The sequence below is a fragment of the Lipotes vexillifer genome, unplaced genomic scaffold, assembly GCF_000442215.2.
Source record: "Lipotes vexillifer unplaced genomic scaffold, Lipotes_vexillifer_v1.1 scaffold314, whole genome shotgun sequence".
Classification (NCBI taxonomy): Eukaryota; Metazoa; Chordata; class Mammalia; order Artiodactyla; family Lipotidae; genus Lipotes; species Lipotes vexillifer.
Genome location: NW_006777107.1, coordinates 350,348 through 376,471, shown reverse-complemented (window position 1 = coordinate 376,471; position 26,124 = coordinate 350,348). Strand labels below are relative to the sequence as shown.

Sequence of the window (26,124 nt, the reverse complement as noted above, 5' to 3'; positions counted from 1 at the left end):
CGCGCAGGCTCAGCGGCCATGGCTCATGGGCCCAGCCGCTCTGCAGCATGTGGGATCTTCCCGCACCGGGGCACGAACCCGTGTCCCCTGCATTGGCAGGCGGGCTCTCAACCACTGCGCCACCAGGGAAGCCCTGGTCTTTTAAACTTTATTTAGAGCCTCATATTCAACGTGATCAGAGAACCTAAAGAAAAGTTAAGATACATTTCTTCCTTTGTGGAAGTGATGTACCCATTTTTAGTTTTCATAGGGGCCATATTTCAATCTAGATTTTATAATTTTATAGAGTAGATTCAATAAACTTCCCTTTTAGAGTATGAAAGTAATAAATTTTTTTATTTCTTCAAAGTGCTAAACTGAAAAAATTAGTTTGGTTTACTTAGTTTGTTACCAATTATCATTCGAGTGTCATTTTGATAAAGGAGTCAGTCTACCTTATATTTTTGTACTGTTTTCTTTACCATAGAACAATATCTTGTTAAGTTCTTAAATATTAGCACCAGGGATATAGGCTTTTAAATTTCTATTATGCTGGTCTCTCTAGTGCTCTAACTTGGCAGTACAGCATTGACTAGATAGAGAAGAAACGCAAATTATACAGTAGGAGGCAGTTTCCTCCTTCCTTTTACAACAACCAGAGGGTATTATTGTTGCCTGGAGTATCTAAAGATCCAGTTTAGTCCTTTTGTTCCTGAGAGTTTTAAGAAAAGTGTCAGAGAACTGCTATATGCTATTCCCTTATGGTTTCCCTTCTGTTTGCTAATGAGGAATCACTAGGTGGCTTTACATTATTAGCATACACAATATATGCTCCCATAATACCTTAATGATAGTTATACCTTTATTGATAGTAATACTTTTAAGGCAGCATTACTTAGCAAGTGCCTATGTTTTAGGGCGTGATTTAACCTGCAAAGCATTGAAATCTGCGATTAAGTCATAACAAGGTGTCACTTTGCTATTACCGCCTGTCGTTCATGCAGCCACTTACTAATTCAACACGTATTTTTTTAGTTCTTTCAGTATGTCAGGCATAATTGTATATGCTGTGTATACCATGAAGTACAAAACAGAGTGTACAAATAGAATACACTAATGTACTTATGTTAGCAGAACATTCATAATGCTGTGCTCCTTTGGTGAAAACTCAAAATGCCAATACTATTTTAATGGTAGTCATTTACACACAGATCTCCTTGTGTGACTTGGGAAGAGCTCTGAATTCTGCATTTGTACAGAACTTATAGAATGAATTGGTTCCGGTTCTTTATCCTACATAACATATCATGATATGTTATGCTTTTTTAAATGTTTTCTATGTGATTATTGTATAATTTCTCTCTGTTGACACTGGTATTTTTAATTTTTTTTTTTAATATTTATTATTTATTTGGTTGCTCTGGGTCTTAGTTGTGGCAGACGAACTCTTAGATGTGGCATGCATGTGGGATCTAGTTCCCTGACCAGGTATTGAACCCAGGCCCCCCACATTGGGAGTGCAGAGTCCCAACCATCATGCCACCAGGGAAGTCCCTGTATTTTTTATTTAAGTATACTCTTATTTATCCCTTCCTTTATTTATTAAGTACAGATTTACCAAATGCCTACTGTTTACCGGGCATTGTTTTAGACACTAAGGCTACAATAGGAAAGAGGACAGAGGATAAATACATTTTGATGGAAATAATCGCAGAGTGTAATAAGTGCCAGAGGAAAGAAACAGTGGGCTAATATAAAGCTGGGCAAAGGAGGGTAGACAGGGAAGGCTTCCTGACAAAATGACATTTCACTGACACCCGAAAGATAAGAAGAACTCAGACATGCAGAAACTGGAGCAAATGCAAAGGTCTTGGAAAAGTTTGGTAAATTATGGAAACTGAGAGGAGGCCAGCACAATTGGAACAGTGGGAGAGAGAAGTGAGTGGCATGTCACGTGGTGATATTGGAAAAGTAGGCCAGAAACAGGTTTGCAGAACCATTGGCTGAAGTAAAGAGTTTGGGTTTTATTTTAAATGCAACAGGAAGCCTTTGAAAGGCTTCATTCAGGGTATGATATGACTTTTTTATGCTTTAAAAAAGATCACTCTGTCTGCTATATGGAAAATGGATTGGTTGGGGACACGAAGGGAGGCCGGAACATCTGTTATGACAGGAAGGGATTGCTGTTATTAACTAGGCTCAGCATCCAGAGTGTTTAGAACCTTTAAGTCATATTTAAAGGCCTCTGAAGATATTCCACAGTGAAGTATTTAGGAGTGCCTTTTTTTGTAGTTTATTAAAGTTCTTCATGATAGAATATTGGACCGTTATACCTCATGTCGTTGTATTCACGTTTTTGAACCTTTTCTATACCTGGCCTTGGCAGTTTTCTTCTCTTTTCATGCCTATTTTCTTTCGTTGTGAGTATCAAACTTGTACCTAGCCAGGTTATGTCATGGTAGGGTTCCTCCTAAGTCCTGAATATATTCTTGCTCTAGTTCTCCATCACATCTTATTTTTGAAATCATACTGTTGGTGTTTTACTATACAGATGATCAACCTTCATCTATCACGTCTCCGAAGATGTTTACTAGTTCATTTAGCAAATAGGTCTTTCAGAAAGAGGCACTTAATTTCTCTTTCCATATGTATATGCTGTATATTCTATCCCCGACATGCCATTATTTTTTAAATCATAGAGACAAGTTATCTATATAATTTAAGTTATGACCTAGCTTCTAAATACTGGCTACTTCTTTTTCATTTGGGGTCATTTGCAAAGTTCGTGAATCATCACGTTGACTGTTCATGGATCTATCCTTAGAGGACACCATCATCAGACTCCTGATACCTAGCATGGGTATATAATAAATACTCTGGCTACACCCCTATCTAACTAACAGTTTTAGTCTATTCATGCACTGCCCAGTACAGTAGCCACCCACCAGCCATGTATGACCACGTAAATTAAATGAAATTATTTAAAATGAAACACAGTTCAGTTCCTCAGTCACCCACACTGGCCACATTTCAAGTGATCAAGTGCCATGTGTATTAAGTGGCAATGATACTGAACAGTGCAGATATTGAACATTTCTATTTTTGTAGAAATTTCTCTTGGACAGTGCTGATCTAGACGGGACCATTTTCTAAGTGATATGGAATGATGTTTAAAACCCTGAAAGAGCTGAAAATAATGACCTTTTTGCTTTTCCTCTAATCTGTCAGTACTATCACTCTATCACAAACTGTATGAACTTTATAACCTCAAACATTTTTTTTTTTAAAGAAGATGTTGAGGGTAGGAGTTTATTAATTAATTAATTTATTTTTTCTGTGTTGGGTTTTGGTTTCTGTGTGAGGGCTTTCTCTAGCTGTGGCAAGTGGGGGCCACTCTTCATCGCGGTGCACGGGCCTGTCACTATCGCAGCCTCTCTTGTTACGGAGCACAGGCTCCAGACGCGCAGGCTCAGTAGTTGTGGCTCATGGGCCTAGTTGCTCCGCGGGATGTGGGATCCTTCCAGACCAGGGCTCGAGCCCGTGTCCCCTGCATTAGCAGGCAGATTCTCAACCACTGCGCCACCAGGGAAGCCCAACCTCAAACATTTTGGAAATTAAATGTTAGAACTTGCTTGCTTAATTGTTTCTATATGCCCCAGACATTTTCATTAAAGTCATTATGTCAAGTCCTTGGAAATGTTTTTGTTCCAGTCAATAAAAGTAGTTTGGGTTGGTGGTTCCACAAGTGGTCTCTTCCGCAAGTGGTCTTTATTCACAAGAGCCAAGAAATAACTTTATATTGCACTGATTAGACCAGTGTCTTTGAACAACTGCTTTGGTTATTGTAAATATTATAAAATATTTATTTCTGGGATTTACTCACATTCAGAGAAGGTTGGAATGACAACATTATTGACACTTCTTTCACTGGAACAAAGAGGGACTATAATAACCAAAGAGTCCCTCAGAAATATACCCTTATCTAGGTCCTTGAATAATTTGATTAGTCTTAGGAAATCAGAAAACATTTGTACTGGAACAAAGACTTTTGAAATAGCTAGATTATTGCTGTGTTTCTTGTCATTTTGAATTCACTTGAATTTCAAGGAAACAAAGGTGGTTTTTCTTTTTATTAATATGGTTCATGGAGGCTATGTGTATAATGAAAAAATGTAGGAAAGTGAGAATGATGCTATTAGATTTTTCATTATTATACTCCTATCTGATATGCAATTTTACCAAAAATTATATACTATTTAAAGTATATAACTTCATAATGTAATTTCTTAATGCTAATTATTCTCCATAATTTTTATATGGTACTGTTAAATACTTAAGATAAATTGATTATGAAATAAGAGATAGATTTCTTATACCAAGCGTATTTGTTTCTCCCCTATTTATTTTTACTCTGTGTTCATTTTCAAATTATTTTACTTACAATTTATCCTTTTTTTCTATTTGATTCTTTGTTAAAGTTATTATTGGGCTAATTGTATAATTTCAGTCTTATAATTGTGTAAATATTTCTGGTGTTATAATTGTGTTGGTATCATCACAAGATTGTTTTCCCACAACATTTAGGAGACTGCAATGCCAAATTGAAATAGAACAGAGTACAGATCATTTAAATAACACAGAAACTAAAAAAAAAAATCATGGTTGTTAAACATTTTTTTTTTTTTTTTTTTGGTTTAGTTATGGGATAGAACATTTGTTCTTCAACCAAAAGTTTCCACCTTGAGAAAGCCCAAATAGTGCCAATAGTGTATGTTTTAACCTGAATGCACCTTATCTTTATTCAAAAAACATGAATTTATTTATTTATTTATTTTGAATTTTATTTTATTTATTTATTTTGTATACAGCAGGTTCTTATTAGTTATCTGTTTTATACATATTAGTGGATATCTGTCAATCCCAATCTCCCAATTCATCCCACCACCACCACCCCCCAAAAAACTATGAATTTTTACACTTCTGAGATTTTAACTGGTTTTCACAAATATATATCTCATCTTTTCCAGTAATTAATTGGTGTTATAGTTATGTCCCTCATAATCATTGTATGACAAATGAAATTATTTATAGCCACCAACCAGATAAATTATCTGCCAGCAGGCTGAGAGTAATCTCTTCATAAGAAACAAACTTTATTATTTAAAATGTTTAACTGCAATATTAGCTCTCCTGTGAGGTTCAATGAACAGCTCCTGTTGAATGAACGTGAGAAATGGAAAAGTATTTTATTCAGTGAAGTTTGAATTCCATTAACTTAACATGTTCTCACCTCAAATAGTGGTTCTTAGAACAATTATTGCAGCTACTGGACCCAGGAAAGTAAAGCAAAGGAAAATGAAATTGTATATATTTCAATGTTAGTCATGGTGGAATTAGAAGGGGGTGTGGGAAAAATAGGAGAAGATGCTGGAAAAAAAATCAAGTGTGTATTGTTCCATTCCAGGTGGCTGCTTCTTTGGTTGTGTTGTGGCTGCTTCCAAAGTGAGTATTCCATGTCCTATTGTGGATCGTATTTTGTTTCTATTGATTATTTGGGTCTTATTAATTATTGTAATATCCACTCTGCTTCATTTCCCCACAGTACTGTAGTGGAAAATTGAGTTCTTTTGTTTAAAATTGTGAGCATGTGCAGCTCCTGCAGCTCTTTACCAATTTTTAAAGGATTTAGTTGTGCTTCGTTTCCATAAAATGCAGTAACAATATTCAAAACAACCTTGCACACTTAGTATTTTCTCTGAGTATTTGAAATTTTATCTATTTCAATGGTTAAAAACTTAATCTACTTTCTTGCAATAGTAAGTCCTTCGGGTTAAAGGCATAAGCTCTGCTAATGAAATATGTTGTGTTTCTTTAGACTCAAATTCAGCATCATTTACATGTATTGGAAATTCAATGGGAAAGTCTGGTTGCCTGATAGCAATTTCCTTTTGCTTTACAGAACACCTCCTCAAGACAAAGAGAATAGTACTAAGAGTGCAAATAACAGTTATGCAGTGATCATCACCAGCACCAGCTCGTATTATGTTTTTTACATTTATGTGGGAGTAGCTGACACTTTGCTTGCTCTGGGACTCTTCAGAGGTTTACCACTGGTGCATACTCTAATCACAGTGTCAAAAGTACTGCACCACAAAATGTTACAGTCTGTTCTTCAAGCCCCTATGTCAACCCTCAACACGTTGAAAGCAGGTACTTGCCTAGGTGTACAAAATGAAGCTACTGCACCTCCACAAACAGGGCCTGTGAGTTGGTTGGTTTTCTAGTAGTAGCACTGGCTTTTGCATGCAGGCATCTACCCTTTGTTGAGCTTCCTTATGACTGACAGGTACCTGTCTCAGGTATTATAGGCTCTCAGATACCGTCACTCCTCATATTTCTGTATCAGTTAATTAGAGTAGCTCAGTTTGTTAGGACATGATGCCGATGGGACTGTAGCAGCAGAAGCAGGCCCTTCTGAGTCAGCTGTCCTCTATTCAGATATTTGATCTAGCCCCCTTCTAAGCATCTTGCTGCCAATGTATATTGTTGTTTAAAAGAGGAGGAGATTTGAAGAGATCAAAAAAATTCTAAGATTCTTTTACTAATAAAGTGTTTTGATGAGGTAGAGTAATCTAGTTTCATGTAACTGTTCAAAGATGATCCCATAAATTCATTCAGGGTTGTTTTAAATGGGTTGGGTGGATCCCAAATATATTTTTAAAGTATTTTTGACACTATCATAGAGGTTAGTAAAAGAGTACAAGCTGTCAGTTATAAGATGAGTAATGTCTGAAGATCTAATGTATAATGTGGTGACTATAATTGATAACACTGTCCTGTATAATTGAAATTTGCTAAGAGAATAAAACTGAAATGTTCTCTCACACACGCACAAAGGTAACTATGAAAGGGGATGAATGTGTTAATGAACTCAGTGAGAGGAATCCTTTCCCAATGTATACATATATTAAATCATCACGTTGTATACTTAAAATACCTTACAATTTTTTTGTCAATTATACCTCAACAAAAATAATTAAGGCCACAGAAAGTAAGAGTAGTGAAATAAAGGCACCAAAGATTTTAAAAACTAAGGACAATAAGGTACTTTGAAAGTAATCAATTTTATTGATTCCCCTTTAGACAAATTCACATTTAAAGAATCTGAGGTTAATAAGGAATCTCCCAAGTTTTATTCTTACAGAAATCTGTTGAGCACTTACTTTCTATGGCACTAAGCCAGGAACTGGTATGAAAAGATGAATAAGGCACAGTTCTTGCCCTGGAAGAATCCAGACAAGGGAGAGGAGGTAGACACAGGAACATTTGATTATACGGGAAAGAATAAATTCCAAGACCGAGATTTTTAGAGTGATATGTATCTAAAAATCTCAGGGTAAGAATTATCCATCATTTTTTTTCTCGGTAAAACATTTCAGTGTTCATATTCAAGAAGATCTTCCTTATATTTATTCTTTTAAGCCCTTGTGTATCACTAAAGCCTTGCCTCATTTGGATATACTCATCACCACGCTTCTGTTTTAGAGCTGAGAAATTTTAGACCCAAAAGAGAATGCCCAATTACCTTGATCCAATGATTTCATTTTTTTAAATGGGAAAACTGAGATCCAGAGAAGGTAGGGGATTTGCCCAGGATTCTAGCAGTGAGAAATGGGCAATGAGATATAATGAAAGGAGCATGGGAATCGTCTGAGGTCTGGCTTGTCCTCATAAGAGTGACGATCATGGGCAAGTTACTCTTCAGAGACTTTGCATCCACATCTGTAAAATGAGGAAAGGAATAATTATCTCAGAGGATCATTGTGAGAATGAAAAAAAGTCATCATCTGCTAGCCTGTTACATAGCCAACATGAAATAAATGCCAGTTCCCCACTGTTGTTCCCTTTCTATTGTTTCCCATTTGAAATATACTAAGCACTAGAATGATGTATGTATATATATTTTTTTTACCAAAGCAACTTTCATTTTCTACACAGAATAAATACCATATGCTACTTTTTTTAAATTTTTGATTCATTTATGAAAAGATATACAAATATGTTTAATTAATATGCTAAATAAAATATCATTAGTAAGGGCAAGGAGATAGTGACAAATAAAATAATAATTGAATTCTTCCTACATAAGGCTTTTTGCCGAGGGCTCAGAGTGATACAAAATAAATGTGGCATGGTCCAATGACCTCTAGAAATTTACAATCTAGAAAAAAGATACAAGACATGTATACAAGCGACTGTACAACATGGATATAATTATTACAACACAGAAGTGCTGTAAAGATGTATTAAAGGTATTAAGTGTGTCCAGAGGAAGAAGGGATTAATTTGAGCTGGTGCAAAAATTGATGCTTCCTTGCAGGAGAGGCATTTGAGTTGGGCCAGGAAGGAGACATAGATTTTAACACGTAGACATGAGAGGAAAGGGTTTTCAGGCAGAGGAGCTACATGGAAAAGGCAAGGAGGTAGGAGAGTATAAGGTGTACTTAAACAATAAGCCAGCCTGAAACAATGTTTGAGAAGAGGAAGCTTGTACCTAGGGTAGTTTAAGGCCAAATCATGGACGGTATTAAATATTAAACTAAGAATTTTAGACTTTATCCTGCAGTAAATGGGGGGGGGGAGTAAATGATAAGATTCAATATCACTTTGTACAGTAATATGTTATAATTATAGGTTTAACTCACCCCTAGACAACGTATTCCTCAAGGGCAAGGAGCAAGGCTTATTCACCTGTTATCTCAGTGCCTAGCATTGTGCCTGGCACCTAGCACTCCATGTGTAACTTTTCTTCACTGAAGGAAGAAAATGATCAGACTTACAAATGTGAGTCTGTTAATTTAGAAGACAGACTGAAGCTTAGATTGCCAGTGAAGAGGGTAGAAAAGGGGGACATGGCAAAGGAGGTCCACATGGTGGGCAGGAAGGGGTTGAGAGCGGCCACGGGTTCTGCTGAGGTATGTTTTAGAAAGGTGTGGAAGTTGAAGGATAGGGAGGCTCTCTATATTACAAAATACAGATATAAGGGAATGATGAGAGCATATCCAGAAAATTATTACTAAACTCAGGGTTGTAAATGGGAGACTGTAGTAGTAGGATGGGTGCCTATTCCTGACATAATTTGCGATAGGGCTCTATTAAGACCTTGGTTTTTGCCTGAATCTTATAGCAATCTGTATTTTATAAAAGTTTAAAAGTAGGAGACAATAACTTGAACACAGAGTTATTTAGAATCTTTGTACAACTTAGAATCCTCGTACTAAAATTGTCTACGTCATTATATATATATGTATATGTATATGATTATGTACTCATTTGTATTTGAGTTCTGAATGCTTCTGGTGTGATCCAAAGTTATCAAATTCATCAAATATTGATATGTATTTTTAAGATTACTAGTTTCTGAAGAATTTTTCTTCACATTATAGGTGGGATTCTTAATAGATTCTCCAAAGATATAGCAGTTTTGGATGATCTTCTGCCACTTACCATATTTGACTTCATTCAGGTTTGTAAAAATAAGTACTATTAAGTGACTTTGCTTTGTTGCACTTTTTAAAACTAATTAGAAAATGTGGTAAATTAGTTCTTGCTTGCTTTTCATCCGATTAAGAGTTGAAGCCTGTATATTTATAAATCTTTTCAATATTAAAAAAAATCTTCAAAATTGTCATAAATTTAGTAAATTCAGTAGTAAGTCAGAACTGTTTACCTGACCAAAACCTAAGGTAATTCCTCATTTAGATATAATAGCTGTCTACTTGGGAGTGATTTAAGATGTATAGCAGACCGCTTTCCCCCAAATCACTGCCCATGAAGTGTGACATTCTTGGCATTGGCATCATTATTTGAGAGAAGTCACCTACCTCCAGAGGGCCCGTGTTAAAATGTAGATCAGTCAGTTTCCTGGTGGACTACAGTTTCAACCAGTCTCATCCATGAACACTTTGGCAAAGATTAGCTAGTTAGCAATCTCACAGTAAGGACCATAATGCAGGGACAGAAGTACAGGTAAGTTTTCAAGCAGGTGAGAGAGGAAGGAAAAATTCAGGGCTAGTCAGGACTATCCCTGGGTGACAGATCTGAAGACACCTGCAGGGCAGCCTGACTCTGAGCATGTGTCCTTGGGGTGGGGTGATTGATGGTGAAAGTGGAGAAGGGAAGAAGGGGTTGGAGATGAAGGTGACCTAGGGGATACCGCATTAAGACTTCATAAGTGACAGAACTTGAGTGTTGTGAGTTAATAACCTTGGCTGTTGAACGAGGTTTGAAAACAGCTTACTGTCTGGCTTAGGTTGAGCCTCAGAGAGTAAATGATGCAGTCGCAATGACTTCCTTGGAGAGACACTTGGAACAGGATGCTGCCCATCTTAGGATGAGTTGTTCGCCACCCCCGCCACTGGGAACCTATGAAATAAAATAAAATAAGGGCTATCACATTTGTGTGTATACACAACTGACATTGGCAGGGGCACAAAAACCAGATTGCCAATTTGCCTTATCTGGAATGATTGGCACAGTCAAACACATTAACTGTTCCAGGTGAACTTTAGTATCTTGAATTTCCTTCAGTTACTCTGTTTAGGGATATAACTTAGCAGCCGCTGCTGGAATTCTTTAACCGCTGCTTTGAGTTTATGCATATGTGAAGGAATGTTTCCCATGTCTTTCTTTAATTTCTGGACATTTCTTCCTTGTTCTAGGATTGTAAATGACTGGTCTCAACTGTAATATTATTAAATCAGGTACAAACTGGAACATGGACATCGTGACATGATTGCAAAAGAATTCGCGAATGTTAGCCCTTGATAATCAAAAAAAAAAACTTTTGTAGTCTGCTGAGTATTTTCTGAATCAGTGTAAGGCTCACTTCAGAAATCCTTTGGGAGAGTGCAGTTTTGAACATTTATTTTATGAATTGACACGTCTTGACACACGTGATGTTTCTCATCCTTTCTCTTACGGCAATTTCAGTAGTTTCTGCTCAACTTCTAATGTTGCAGCTCACTAGTTGTTTCATAAGTGATTGGGCAGGGCTTTTTTATTTTGATTTCCCTATTTTATTTACAAGGAGGTCTCACATTAAGGAAGCATGATACATGACCATCAAATACAGTAAAAATCTGATTAATTTTGATTTATTAAAAAATGCATCAGAGGGGTCCTTTAAATTGTGAACCCCTTTGGTTATACTTATGTTCAGATTAGTTAAATTTCTTTTTAGTCACATTTCAAAAACAGATTTTTTTCACAGAATGAGGCACACCTGTAAATTTCCTTTTTTAAAAAAATGTTATTTCTATTAACTCTAGTTCTTAACATTTGATAATATTCTGGGCAATTTACTTTCTGGATTGGAACATTGTAGAGTGAAAATGAAAGATCCAGATTCTATTCTGCAGATACCACTATTTATTTTACCTTGAGCAAGATAATCTCTAAGAGTCTCAGGTTTCTCAAATGAGGAAGATAAGTCTGATGATGGTCACTTTCAATATTAAAGTCGTGTGCTTCCGATGGGCATACTGGAAGTGGACCATACATGACAAATTTGAGCTTGAAGCCACACAGAAAAAGAACTATCCTGGCGTCCTACTTATCTCTATGCTTCAGTGACTGATTTTTTTCACGAAACAGAAGCCTCCGTGTTTTAAAATATGCAAATCTTCTCTTGTCAGCCTCAAAACCTCTTAGATTTTTTTGATTCTTTCTGTCTTACCCTGATATATGAATACACAGTGAGTCCCACCACTTTGATCTCTACTGTGTCTTTTACATCTTTTTTCCTCCCTTATTCATTCTATTAATCCCATTAATCCCTGGCTTAAAAATTCTCAAGGACTAACTATCAATTATGAATTAAATTCCAGATCTGGTGTTCATTACCTGGTTTTAAATAGGTATTTATTATCTATTTATTGATCAATTAATTAATTAACCTTCTAAATGATTTCAAAGTGATCCTTCATTCTTATTATCTGGTGCCTTGCAGGTTTTATAGTCTGTTGATTTGTTTTCCCCTAGAATTTTAGGATTTGGGTAAGGAAGAATGGGAATTAGAATCTGTACTCACATTTCCATCTTGTATTGAAGTCCCTCTATTTATTTATTTTGTTGTCCTCTCACTAATATACCTGGTCTGAAATGACTTGTTTCTTATTCACTGTGAATTAGAAACTAGGACAGAATTTAAAGTTTCTTTGTATAATTAGAATATCAAACATATTAAACCAATACCTTTAGTTTTGCACAAGTGCTAAATTATTAGCTTCTGACCTCAATGCCTAAGGATGGCTCCTTATAAAGCAAATAGAGTTATTTTCCTCAAAGCTTAGATTTACTGTTCACTTCTCAGTTTGGGCTTTATTCTGGATAATTTTAATCGCTGGAAATCTACCTTGTGAATATTTCACCATTTCCAGTTTTACCCACCTTCTCCATTCTTCTCAAACCCTATGTGATATCTTGTTTGGGTTGGCTGCACAATTCTTCCTGTTCTATTATAACATAGTTATTGTCATTCCTAAGAATCTCCACCACATCAGCAATAATTAAGTCAGAAAGAGAGAAACAAATACTGTATGCTAACACATACATATGGAATCTAAAAAAAAAAAAAAGAGATGGTCACGAAGAACCTAGGGGCAAGACAGGAATAAAGACACAGACCTACTAGAGAATGGATTTGAGGCTACGGGGAGGTGGAAGGGTAAGCTGGGACAAAGGGAGAGAGTGGCATGGACATATATACACTACCAAACCTAAAATAGATAGCTAGTGGGAAGCAGCCGCATAGCACAGGGAGATCAGCTCGGTGCTTTGTGACCACCTAGAGGGGTGGGATAGGGAGGGTGGGAGGGAGAGAGACGCAAGAGGGAAGAGATATGGGGACATATGTATATGTATAACTGATTCACTTTGTTATAAAGCAGAAACTAACACACCATTGTAAAGCAATTATACTCCAATAAAGATGTTAAAAACAAAAAAGAAAAAACAAACAAAGAAAAAACAATGATCACTTTCCCCACCCATTGTTATAATCCAACAGTTCCAGATTGGAATTACATGGTAAAAATAGCACAAGACAAATGAACACAGTGCCATTCACAACTGTCAACAGCAAACAAAAAAAAAAACCCTGATTCTAATGGAATAGCTGAACGTTTCCATGTTGCCAATGCAATAGCATTTGTGTTTCAGACATAACTGGTATTTAATATGGTGGCATATTTAAATTAAATTGTATTTCCTAGTAAATAATGCTTGGAAGTTAATTTTTCTCTTTTTTTCAAAAGATCCTATTTCTGAGAAATAAATACCCTCAGTTAAAAAACTGAGTCCTTTGCCGTTGATGAAGTCTTGTCATGTAGTAACTAGGGCGTTTGAGGCTTTCTCATTGTACTGGTGGAACTTGTAGGGCAAGAACAGAATAGAGAAGACTTTCTTTAGATGATTGAGTCATCATATATACTTAGTCCAGTGTTTGGCACTGTATTTATCTGAGTATTTGTTGAATGAAAATGAGTGAAGGGCTTATTGTAGAATTTGATGATGGACACCTTAGAGGCATTTTCCCTAGAAAAGTATCATTGAGATATGATCATCTGAAGCTTTAGATGAACATAACAACCCATTCAAAGAAGATTTATGCAGATCTTAGTTACATGCTTATTCATGTTTTCACCTACCAAAATGTTCTGTATTTCTGTATTGGTTATACGTGTGTTGTACAAAGTACATCGGTTGTACAAAGTACATGTGTCACCCATGGCAGTTGGTAGACAACTGGCTCAGTGATTATCAGATAGATGTTACGATAGGTTTATTTTTCAGCCCTTGTTGTGACAGTTACTTTATTTATGCTTTATTCACATGGGGTACTGTGGAACAAATGTTAGCAGATTTTTTTTTCATATGTATGGATTTAGTGTCCTTTGGAAATATAGAATTTAAGCATTGAACTTGATCTGAAGAACACCAATATGGTTAACTTGTTTCTGAGACTGCCCACAAGGATCCAGTTTTGGGGGTGGATAATGTGAAGATATGTCTCTAATGAATGGGCTTGACTGAAACAAAAAATTCATTTGATAATACATGAGAGAAAAGTGGTCTAATTTCAAATTAAATCAGCCATACCCCCAAAATCTTCTTTTTTCTTTTTTTTTCTTTTGAGCCTCTAGGTCATCTTCAATTGTTTTAAGGAACAGGAACAAAAACAGGAAGGGGAGTGAAATTTATTAAGTATACTTTTGTTTTTCAATCTTAAATGTTAATCAACTAGGTTTGGAGAAATTAAGTAGCTTGCCTAGATGACCAAGCCTACCAGATTTTTCTGACTCAAAAGGCTCCAAGATGAATGCCCAATTTTCAGAAATTGTCTGGACAAAATAAATCCTAAAATTTCACATTCATACTAAAATTATTTTAAAATATAAAGTTTATTTTAAAAGAAGCCCAGGCTAGAAAAAAATTATGTTCATATAAAATTTATTTATCATACAGCACTTTAAAGTGTATAGGAAGTGAGCATATACTAAGATGCAAGAATACCGTGTTTTCTAAACTTCAAAATATTATTATGAGCAACCTAAACAATTTTTGGAATTTTGATAGAACTTACGAGAAACGTACTTTGAGGTGGCTGCCTTCCCAGTAGGAAGGTACCTGCCCCTTATTAATAATGGAACAGAGTGTGAAGACCCTATTTAGAAAGATGTTGCTAACATACCTTGTCCACTTCGCAACACGGAACTATTTACTTACCAGTGTATTTCCTTTGATCCCACAGTTGTTATTAATTGTGATTGGGGCTGTGGCGGTAGTCTCAGTTTTACAACCCTACATCTTCCTAGCTACAGTGCCAGTGATAGCGGCTTTTATTCTATTGAGAGCCTACTTCCTCTGCACCTCACAGCAACTCAAACAGCTGGAATCTGAAGGTATGATGCAGCCTGTGCAATGCTCACCTGGGAAAATATCACAAGAGCTATTCGTGGATATTTATCTGTGATTTATGTACCTTTCCTAAATTGTTTTCCTATTTTTTAACTCTTGCATTATATGACAATGACTTTTAAAAACATCTATTTCAACTGTGATCCAGGCCGTGTCTGTACATTCTCATCATATATAACTCTCTTGGGTCTCATACTTTTGTTATTCATTAGATCTTAAGTAGTAGTATTGAGAATTTGACGTTTGTCTTCTTTCAGATTTAAAATATAATGTTAAACCACAAACTATCCCCCCCCCCAAAAAAATAGTATATGTAGGAAAAGGAAACAGTAAATTATAAAGTACACATCGATTGTTTTTATTAATTAATGACCATGTGACTTCAGTTTGATTTTAAAACAAGTATATAGAGTCTTAGGAGGCTTGATGTATATGATATCCATTCATAATCATATAAACTAAAATTTGAAAAGATAGTGCTACTATTACTAAATGTTTGTCTGTGTTCCCAAATGGTACTGGACAAAATTCTTCCCTCTGGCTTGTTTTCCGACACCTTTCCTTTCTCTCCTGGGGGTCTGCCTTTTTGTGTGCCCCCAAACACTGCTTGAGCTCTTTGGGAAGCACATTGTTCAGTAACAGCCTTTGTTTGGGTGCATTTTCAGGGGATATATTTCCAGTGTGTTTCTGCATTGAAGGTTATTTGCTAAATTAAGTCACATAAACTTTCTTAATTGAGGCCTTGAATAAATTGTCTCAAAAGGAAAACATTTTCTCTGATTAATTTAGGATTAGTCAGATAAACAATGCCCAGTGGTAGCCAAGGAATATGAATAAATAATGGCAGTGATTTTATAATAAGTTCCCATCCATGGCAACCAAGTAAAAAAGAGGGCAACTCATTAAAAAAATAACAGATTGCCTCTATTCAAAGTACAGCACCAGAATGAAAAGCCTTTTTAACCAATGACATTTGTTGTTTGGTTATTCTTTAAGCCACTCTTTTTAAAGCAAGAATTTGCATTATGTGTTTACATGACTTGCATTATTTTCTATGGGAATATTTCACAGGCAGAAGTCCAATTTTCACTCATCTTGTTACGAGCTTAAAAGGACTATGGACACTTCGTGCCTTTGGACGGCAGCCTTACTTTGAAACTTTGTTCCACAAAGCTCTGAATTTACATACTGCCAACTGGTTCTTGTATCTATCAACGCTGCGCTGGTTCCAAATGAGAATAGAAATGATTTTTGTCCTCTTCTTCATTGCTGTTACCTTCATTTCCATTTTAACAACAGGTACTGTGAGCTCCTTAACTATTTAGCTAAGCATTTAATTTAAAGCTTTGCCAACCAATAAAATGCTACATTCTATAGGTTAAAAATTTTAGATATCTTTAAATCAATATTTTGAGAGTTTATTGATCAAAAAATTTGTTTATTGTTGAATGAATGATTTCTTTGAATTAGAGATGTATGCAGTTGAAAAACTGAGATACAAGGAGTGTCAGATAACAAATCTGTGATTCAAAGAAAAAAACCATCTCATGACTCTCATTTTGATAAAGGATCTTGGCTTCAAAAGTAATAGATCTCTTTATTAAAGAACTGTCTGAATAGGGGAAAGGAAACATCCAAATTTATATACAGATACACACAAAATCCCCATCCCTGGTAAGTTTTGTTCTTTTAACCACCTGTTGGTGCAATTTGTCATCCTAATGTGAACTTTGCATGGTGAAAAACTGCCATAGAAGTGAAATAACTTAGGTGAAAGTGCCATATTTTTCAAATACAGATGTTCTGAGCTTTAGGATCTTTGGGTGACAAACAAACTATTTCATCGTAAGTAAAATGAAAACCTATATAGACAAGTGAGCTCTTCTAATTAAAAAAGGTGAATTACTGAGCTATAAGAAAAGTTGAAATATCTTATATATATATGTGACTGTGGACAGAGATTCAGAGTGACTGCCAAATCTGAGGGGTCGTTTGGTTCTAAGAATAGAATCCGGATCAAACAAAATGAAGCGCGTGTTGGAGAATTATAGGAGGACCTCGTGGAGCACAGGGTGGGAGGCACACGGAGCCTCCAGGGAAAATGGGACAGACATGGAGAGTCAGACTCAGAGCTTCCCGCCTCTGGAGACTGGATGCCGGCCGTGCCCATTCCTTCCTCTGGCTACTTCATTCATTTCTCTTTCTCTGAAGACTGGTTTCCCTGATGTCCCAGAGCTGTGCTACAGTGACCTTATATGGCCTCTCCATTCAGGCCCTTTGAATGAACAGCTGACTTCCTCTGTCCAGTTACCAAGTATGGGCAAGAACCGAAAACAAGCTCATTTTGGCTGAAGGGTCCACCTGCTGTCCACACAGGTGCCGTGAGAGTAGTGGATTCCCCGCCTTCACTGTTCTCTCAGCCTAGGGCGATGGGAAATTACTCTATGAAAGGAATATAAGGGGTCAGGCAAATGAACTAAATCCTTAGCAGTACAGTAATTTGGGGCAACTTTAAAACAAAATAAAATTTGTTTTGCGGTTCAGAATTTTTAAAAAATTTTGCCTTTAATTAAGTTATTTGAAATGGGATCCAAGAGGGCTGAGTGAACAAGGATTTGTTAACAGTGAATTCAAACCAATATATCATGTGCTATAACATAATGGTTAAGGATCTGACTGAGTCCCGATTTACCAGGCATGATAGTCAAAGCATTTAGCAATCAGTATAGTTCAGGACCTATCCATTAAATCAGATGCCCAGCCAGAGTGAATGTTAGCCACACAGCTAATAACAACCCTGCCTCTGCTGGTCTTCAGCTGTGGTAACTTGTACACTTTAATTAACTTCTCTAAAGCCCTCATTTTCCTCATGTATAAATAAACATAGTAATAGTACCTATCCCATAAGTTTGTGGTGAGTATTAAATGTGATAATTTGTATAAAACACTTAGTGTAGTGCCTGGTCCATAGTAAGCACCTGAAAATCTCATATTACTTATTATTGTTATTATTTTTAAAATTTTATCTTACTCTCATCTTAATCTTCAGAATGAGTAATATATTGGGGCCCTGGATAAATCTTACCTATTTAGAATAAATGATTTAGTATTAAAAGCACTTACCTGCTATCTATGGTTTGTCTTCTGTTAGAGGAATTGTAGAAGCAAAATTTTCAATTCCTAATAATGGGATGAATTATTTCTCCCAATTTTAGAACCCTGTGACAGTTTTATCATGCTTTACAGATGCAAGGACTGACTCTCAATTGAGACTTGATAACCTAAATTTATAATAATTTAAGAACATTCCTATTAGAAAAATTTTAGGGCTATGAATAGAGAGTATTTATGACTTTTAATTAGTGGTCCTCTGTAGCCCTTAAAAACTATTTACTCTAATTAGACATTTAAGTATTGTTCTTCCTGGGTGGACGAGTCAATATTTTTTTAACATAAAGAGCAGTCTTCTCTTTTTCCAAATGGCAGACCCATGAGTTCTGACTTCCCCATGAAACTCGAAGTTATTTCTTCCCAACAGCATCTGATTGGCGGAGAAAGTCCTCCTCGCAAAGGCATGAAGCACATCTAAACATCTTCTGGATGCTTCTCACACACATATCTCTCCTACTTTTGACTTCTTTGTAGAGGAGCTTATTCAGACACAGTACTTTATTTCCATTGTCCATTGCAGTCTTTGAAGGTATTATTACTTACAGAGTAATAGTAGAAGGGATAAAAGTGATATTTACCCAACACCAACATCCCCTTCAATATCTGAAGCATTTAAAAAAGGGCAACTCTTTCCTAATAGTCAATCACTCTTTGATTTAAAATGTTGGTTGAATACTTATTATATACAGGGCATATTATTATTAGGGTTACATGCTGTGGGGATCTGAGATGAAAAATGGTTAAAACTGGCACTGAATCAAAATGTAACTTTAATATGTGCCCTCTTCTAGGAATACATAAAGTGGCTCACAGAAGAGAGAAATAGCATAAAGTTTGTTTATATCTTTTTTCCACCTATAGGTCAAGGGGAAGGAAGAGCTGGGATTATTCTAACTTTAGCCATGAATATCATGGGTACACTACAGTGGGCCGTAAACTCTAGCATAGATGTGGATAGCTTGGTAAGTATTATTCTTTTTATCTTCTATGAAAAAAATTCAGATGAACCAAAAAGTATAGGTAATAACATAAGGGATGACTATATACCCAGACCCAGCTTAAGAAATAAAACACTGCGGATAAATCGAAGGTCACTATCTATCTCTCATTAAACCCATAACTCTTCTTTCCTCCACATAAATAGCCACAATCAAGATTTGGTGCTATGGTGAACATTCTTGCAGTCTCCTTGCCCAGGATTTTTCTAGGATATGCATCCAGAAGTGGTATTGCTAGGCCATAGAATTCACCCACGTTCAACTTTACTAGATGGTGCCAAATTGTTCTAAGATCTGTTGTACCAGTTTAACCTCCCATCAAGAGAGTATAAGAATTCTCAGAGGTCCATAGCTATGACATGCAACACTTGATATTGTCAGACTTTGGTTTAATTGAAGTATAGTTGATTTACAATATTGTGTTAGTTTCAGGTGTACAGCGAAGTGATTCAGTTTTATATATATTTTTCAGATTATTTTCCATTATACATTATTGCAAGATATTGAATATAGTTCCCTGTGGAAACAGTAAATCCTTGTTGCTTATCTATTTTATATATAGTAGTTTGTATCTGCTAATCCTATACTCCTAATTTATCCCTCCACCCCTCCCTTTCCCCTTTGGTAACCATAAGTTTGTTTTCTAAGTCTGTGAGTCTGTTTCTGTTTTGTATATAGATTCATTTGTATTACTTTTTAGATTCCACATATAAGTGATAATATATAGCATCTGTATTTCTCTGTCTGACTTACTCACTTAGTATGATATTCTTTAGGTCCATCCATGTTGCTGCAAATGGCATAATTTCATTCTTTTTATGGCTGAGTAGTATTCCATTGTATATATGTACCACATCTTCTTTATCCATTCATCTGTCAATGGACACTTAGGTTGCTTCCATGTCTTGGCTATTGTAAGCAGTGCTGCTGTGAACGTTGGGGTACATGTATCTTTTCAGATTAGCTTTTAACTTTTCCAGACATATGCCCAGGAATGGGATTGCTGGATCAAATGGTAGCTCTATTTTTAATTTTTTTAAGGAACCTCCCCCTACTGTTCTCCATAGTGGCTGCACAAATTTACATTCCCACCAGTAGTATAAGAGGGTTCTCTTTTCTCCACAACCTCTCCAGCATTTATTATTTGTAGACTTTCTGATGATAGCCATTCTTGTCAGACTTTTTAATTTTGGAAATCTGATGGGTGTGAAGTGAATGTTAAGGAGATAGGGCAGCTTAATACATACTTATTGGCCATTTGAGATTCCTTGTCTGTTAATTGCTTGTGCATTTCAATTGCTCATTTTTCAAGTAGATTGGTTTTTTTCTTAATTCATTTGTTGGAGTTTATGAATTCTGAATCAGTTATCACTTCTTTACATTTCAAACATGGTCCTTCAGTCAGTGGCTTGGCTTATAGTATCTTTTGATGAAAAGAAACTTTTAAGTTTAATGAAGTTAAAATTTTCAATATTTTCCTTTATGTTTTGTGCTTTTGGTATCTTTTAAGAAATCCTCCCCCATCTTGGGTTTTCAAATTTATCAGCATTACATTTTTCATAATATTTTTTCATATTTTTAAAATTTCCACAGTCTTTTTTTTTTTTCTTTGGTAGTAGCTCCTTTCTCATTCTTAAGTGTTTATCATTGCCTTCTCTTTTTGCTTGGTCAATATTACCACATATTTATGTAATTTATTAGTGTGTACAAAGACCATATTTTGGTTTTGTGATTTCTCTTGTTTTGGTTCCTTGGAGTTCAGAGCTTGCAGTAATGTATGTGAGGTAACACTGTGTCCAGGGCACAAATCCCATGGCAGCAAGAGTGGGAGATAAATGGAATCAAGGCATATTTCCCCTTTTTATTTAAAAAACAAATGCATGGGCTTCCCTGGTGGCGCAGTGGTTGAGAGTCCGCCTGCCGATGCAGGGGACACGGGTTTGTGCCCTGGTCCGGGAAGATCCCACATGCCGCGGAGCAGCTGGGCCCGTGAGCCATGTCTGCTGAGCCTGTGCGTCCAGAGCCTGTGCTCCGCAACAGGAGAGGCCACAACAGTGAGAGGCCCGCGTATCGCAAAAAAGAAAAAAAAAAAAGCATAATTTTCATCAGATGGTATAGTTGGTCTGGATGGAGAGCTTCATCATCAACTTCTATTAGTCTAGCTGGAGTACTGTATTCAAAATCAGACGTCCAATACTGTATTTGTGGGCGGTCTAGAAACCCATGTTGGGAATGACTATACAACACTTGTTATTACCCTTTTGGCTTAGGTTCTTTTTATTATTCTCTGAGACAGTTGACATGTTCTCAAAATGCACACATTCGTTCAGCTGTGAAATTTGTTTAATCAATTCCTCTCAGAACAAGTATCATTATAAAAAATACTTCTATAGGGAAAATCCAAACCTTTTCATGCCCTCTTCTTGTCTATGTGACTTAATATTTTATTTAACCAAAGCATTGTAGTAATTCATTGAAATGTAATTTAACCTTAACCTGATTTATAGCAGGGTGTTTTTCTTTTTCTTTAACATCATTTTTTTTTTTTTGAGTTTGACCAACTCTTTTTAGTGACGCCATTCATCTCCTCACTTAGCTCTTATGCTTTTGGGGTTGAGTCTTGTAAATGTACTTTAAAATGTTTCTGTTGGAAAATAGCAGGAAGATAGTAAGTAAATATTGTGCTGGCATCTATTGAATTCTTTGTTCAAGCTTTCTACAACTTTGACTTTACGATTAAAATCCTCATGCATTTCACTTCATTTTCTTTATCTGAAGGCATCTCTTTACCTCGTATATGCACAGTTCCTTTCCGTTTGTCACATTAATTTGCTTGGTTTATGTAACAGCCTCTACAGCCTCTCTTTGTTTAGTGTCTGTCTGTCTTGCGTGTCTAATCTCCATTAAAATTTCTTTGAGGCATTTTTATTTCTCTAGTTTTTCACATGGTCATCCTGGGCTTTGCGACCTTTGACATTGTTTCACCTCCGACATTGTTTCACCTCCTGGCATAAAAGGATCTTTGCAAAAAACTATTATGTTCTAATACAATCTATGAAAAGTATCAATATTTGCATTTCATCATATTTTTTAAAGTCGTTTTCTTTTCTTTGAATATCAAAGTGATCATGTTAGTTTTCATTTCCCTGCCAAACAGCACAACTGGTCTTTCCAGGGCCTTTTATCTAGTTATTAATTCCCATCTTGCTGCTTCCACCCCTACAACTGCTAAAGTTGTCCAGTAATCTGTTGGTTTTCACCTAGCATATGTTGAAAGTAGAAGGGGAGAGAGGTCTGCCCTCAAATTTCATGTTTACATATATGTTAACACTAAAGGTCCTTGTGACCTCTGAAGTAAAAACTCACTTTACTTTATTGAGTTCTGAAATGGATTTAGACCTGAGTTTAAAATGCAGTAAACAGGGTGTTTTGTTTGACACACACTTTTAGTTTTTCAGTACAAAGGTACTCAGAAAAAAATGTCTTTAGACTTGGAAAGAATATTTCATTTATGCATCTGGCTGGGTTTAGGCGTGAACAAAGAGTCAACCATCAACAGAAATACGAAGTTATAAAAATGGCAATATGACTTTTCTTCTACTGCTCATCCATTGCTTAATCCAGGTGCCTAGCTTTCATTAGCTTTCAAACAGTAGAGGTAATATTTGGAGGATAACACTTCCTCATCACAACCTCACGTATCTTTGCATTTATGACTGACTGCACATCTCAGATGTTGGCACTCAGAACTGGTCAACAACCCTTTTATTACATTTTCCTAATAAATTCTCTATTTTATTCCCTAAGATGGTTCTTTCCCACCTTCTTGTCTCTTCTCAGGTGCTCCAATAATTCCACCCCCTGCATTGTCAGCCAATGACCTTGCTACATACTATATAGAAAAAACATGCAACCAGAAAGAATTCCCTCCTTTCTCTCCACCACCCTTCTGCACCACTACTCATATGCTCCAGTGCTCTCTGTGTCTTCGCTCCTGTATAAAGGCCAGTGATATGCGATCAACCCCTCTTTGTGGGACCTTTCTCCCTAGCATAAAACTACCATCCTGGGAAGCTGCTGCATAGCACAGGGAGATCAGCTTGATGCTTTGTGACAATCTAGAGGAGTGGGATAAGGAGGGTGGGAGAGAGGCTCAAGAGGGAGGGGATATGGGGATATAGGTGTACATATAGCTGATTCAGTTTGTTGTATAGCAGAAACTAACACAACACTGTAAAGCAATTATACTCCAATAAAGATATATATATATTTTTAAAAAACCTGCCACCCCTTGATCTCCAGCTAGCACTCCATTTCTTTGACCAATTTTCAGCAAAAATTCTTAAAAGAGTGCCTGACTCCATTTCCTCCCCCCCACCCCATTCTTTACATAACCTGCTTCATTTCATTTCCATCATCCCCAGCACTCATGACCAACATCTTTCCAGAGCCAGCATCTTTGTTTCTCTCAACCTCTCAGCAGTTACTTATGCCATGGATCCTTCTTGTTATCCTTATGCCAAAGGATCCTTCTTGTGATCCTTTCTTCTCTCGACAGGGTGATGCTACTCCCACCTCATTTTCCCACTACCTCTCTGGTTCCTCCATAGTTCTCTGTGCTGGCCTCTCATCTTCTCGCAGATCTCTAAACATCAGCTGTACTCCTCTATCTACACTTTCTCTAGCTGTTATCTAACTCCATGCTTCAGAAATCATCTCTCAATGCATTGCACATTCATATCTCTAGTTTAGACCACTCCCCTGCCCTCTAAATATATATCCAACTACTAACTTGACACCTCCCAGTGTTTATAAAACACAGTGATAGAATGTCTTCCAGTAGACTTGACATTTTAGGGCATAAGCTCTTGTTTGGAATCTCCTCAAAATATGCTTGCAGTATCAAGAGACCATTAAAACTGAACAAAACTTCTACCTACTAGTTTGTCTAGTTTTATATAGCAGTTTGGAAAAAAAATCATCTGAACATTGTCACCTTATGAACAGCATAGTGTAATAGGTTGTGAATAACCCCAGAAAATTTTAAAATAGTAAAATAATCAGAGTCCAACTCAGTAATTCCCACTAGAAACCCCCATGTTGGGGATTTCCAATTATTTGAATTGATATCACAGTGTTTTAAAAACTATTATTTCTAACTCACTCTTCATTTCAACATGAATAGCATGTATGTCTCTCTATTCATTTCAGTTGTGTATCTCATACTATTCTGTAGATGGGATGAAAAGAGAAGTGTTAATTCTTTTTAGCTCCATTCCTCACGTACTCTATGGATTATAGTTGTTATTGCTAAAGCTATTATCTTAAAATTTTTGTGTTCTTAATTAACAAAGCTGTGTACGTATTTATTTTATTTGGATTCACAAGATGCCTGCCATTTTTAGTACCTTTATGGTACTTTAAGCTTTATGCTTCTCTGTCTCCTATTGTTAGCTACTTAAACATTATATATCTTAAATAGGCTGTGCATACCTAGATTTTTGCCTCCATGAATGAGTGAAAATTAAATAAATAAATAAAAGGTAGAAAGGATGAAAGGTGATGAGGTGATGTTTCAGACTTAGTGGTTATCAAGCCATCTGGTGACTAGTGAATTGCCCACACTCATAGTCTCAATGTTTGAATGAGGCAGTTGACAATTCATCTGTTTTCAGGACTGTCTACATCCTAGTGAGCACATCTAAAAGATCTGAGCATATGAATAGTATCTACTGCCTTAATTCACCAATTGCAGCAGCAGATAAGCCATCCCTGTGTGTTCCTGATAACACAGGAGTATGGAAGCCGCTGGGATGAGCAGGGAAGACTGTGCCTCTGTACGGTTCACAGTTAGAGTCCAGTTAATGAGTTTCCAGAAAGTTCTTGCAAGATTGATGTAATCTGAGAAGAGTTTTCTGTCAACAGAAACTCCCTCTGTTTCTCCTTTGTCCTTTTATTGACCATGTTTATTTTGGGTTCCAGTAAAGATCAAGTGACTGATTGTATAATGACCAACAAGAAACCTGATGGGAGGAGAAGTGGGGAACCTGCCTTTTCTTCGGTGCTCCTGATGCCTAATTCTATTGCATTGACAGTAGTTTCTGCCATGAGAATCTGAGGGGAGGATTCACTCCTATTTTTTTTAACCTCCTTTTAATGTCCTCTTGGTAACACCGTTCTTTATTTTTCTGTTCTCATGAGTCTTTGTGGTGTAGTTTCCACTTATGGCCTCTGTCCCAAGACTTCTTTCCACCCAGCCTTTCTATTTCCATCCCTCGAAGTGACTTTCTATTCTGTGTTCCACTCTGGCCTTACCACCAAGAAGTTGTGTGGCCTTAGGCAAGTCATAACCCACTTGAGGGCTTCACTTTTCTCTTTTGAAAACGAAACAGTTTGGTTAGAAATTTTTTAAGCTTCTGTTAGCTCTGACATTCTTTCCTGAACCTATGAAAGATTTCACGTCTTGATTGGCATGTATGCAGACACTATTCCAGGTGCTCTCAGGAATCACACATATCTGCCACTGTCCCTGAATGCTCATGTCCAATGATTAGGTCATTCACCACTGCAGTTGTCAGAGCTGATAAAGAACTCTGAACCAGTGTGTTACTAGAACCAACAAAGACAAAGAAAGCACCATTAAGATGTTCTTGGGTCTTGAATTAGTAGGAGAGGATTATGAGAACCTGAAGGGATTACGGGAGTGTGGAAAAGTTTGGAAAATTTGTTGAGATTTGTGCCTGTGTGCTTTAACTTCCTGGGTTTAGAATTTTTTCATTTGTACCAAGAAGGAATGGATTAGAACAGAGGTTCTCAATCTGACAGCGCATGTGGAAACTTTATAAAGATAGAGATTACTCAGGGTCCTCTAAGATTAGTTAAAGCAGTTCTCTTCGTTGGTGGCAAGGTGACCAGGCATGATGTCTGTCTTTTAAAAAGTGTTCCAGGTGGGCTTCCCTGGTGGCGCAGTGCTTGAGAGTCCGCCTGCCGTTGCAGG

At 36.6% G+C, this 26,124-nt stretch overlaps 1 protein-coding gene across 1 annotated transcript in view; it reads left to right on the top strand.

The window, feature by feature from the left end:
• Positions 1 to 26,124, top strand: part of CFTR (CF transmembrane conductance regulator) — a 206,379-nt gene that overhangs the window by 122,926 nt on the left and 57,329 nt on the right. The window contains exons 16-21 of the mRNA XM_007450771.1: positions 5,444 to 5,481; positions 5,939 to 6,189; positions 9,426 to 9,505; positions 14,792 to 14,942; positions 16,030 to 16,257; positions 18,991 to 19,091. Of these exons, the coding sequence (XP_007450833.1) occupies positions 5,444 to 5,481; positions 5,939 to 6,189; positions 9,426 to 9,505; positions 14,792 to 14,942; positions 16,030 to 16,257; positions 18,991 to 19,091 (849 nt within the window). The remainder of the gene's footprint in view (positions 1 to 5,443; positions 5,482 to 5,938; positions 6,190 to 9,425; positions 9,506 to 14,791; positions 14,943 to 16,029; positions 16,258 to 18,990; positions 19,092 to 26,124) is intronic.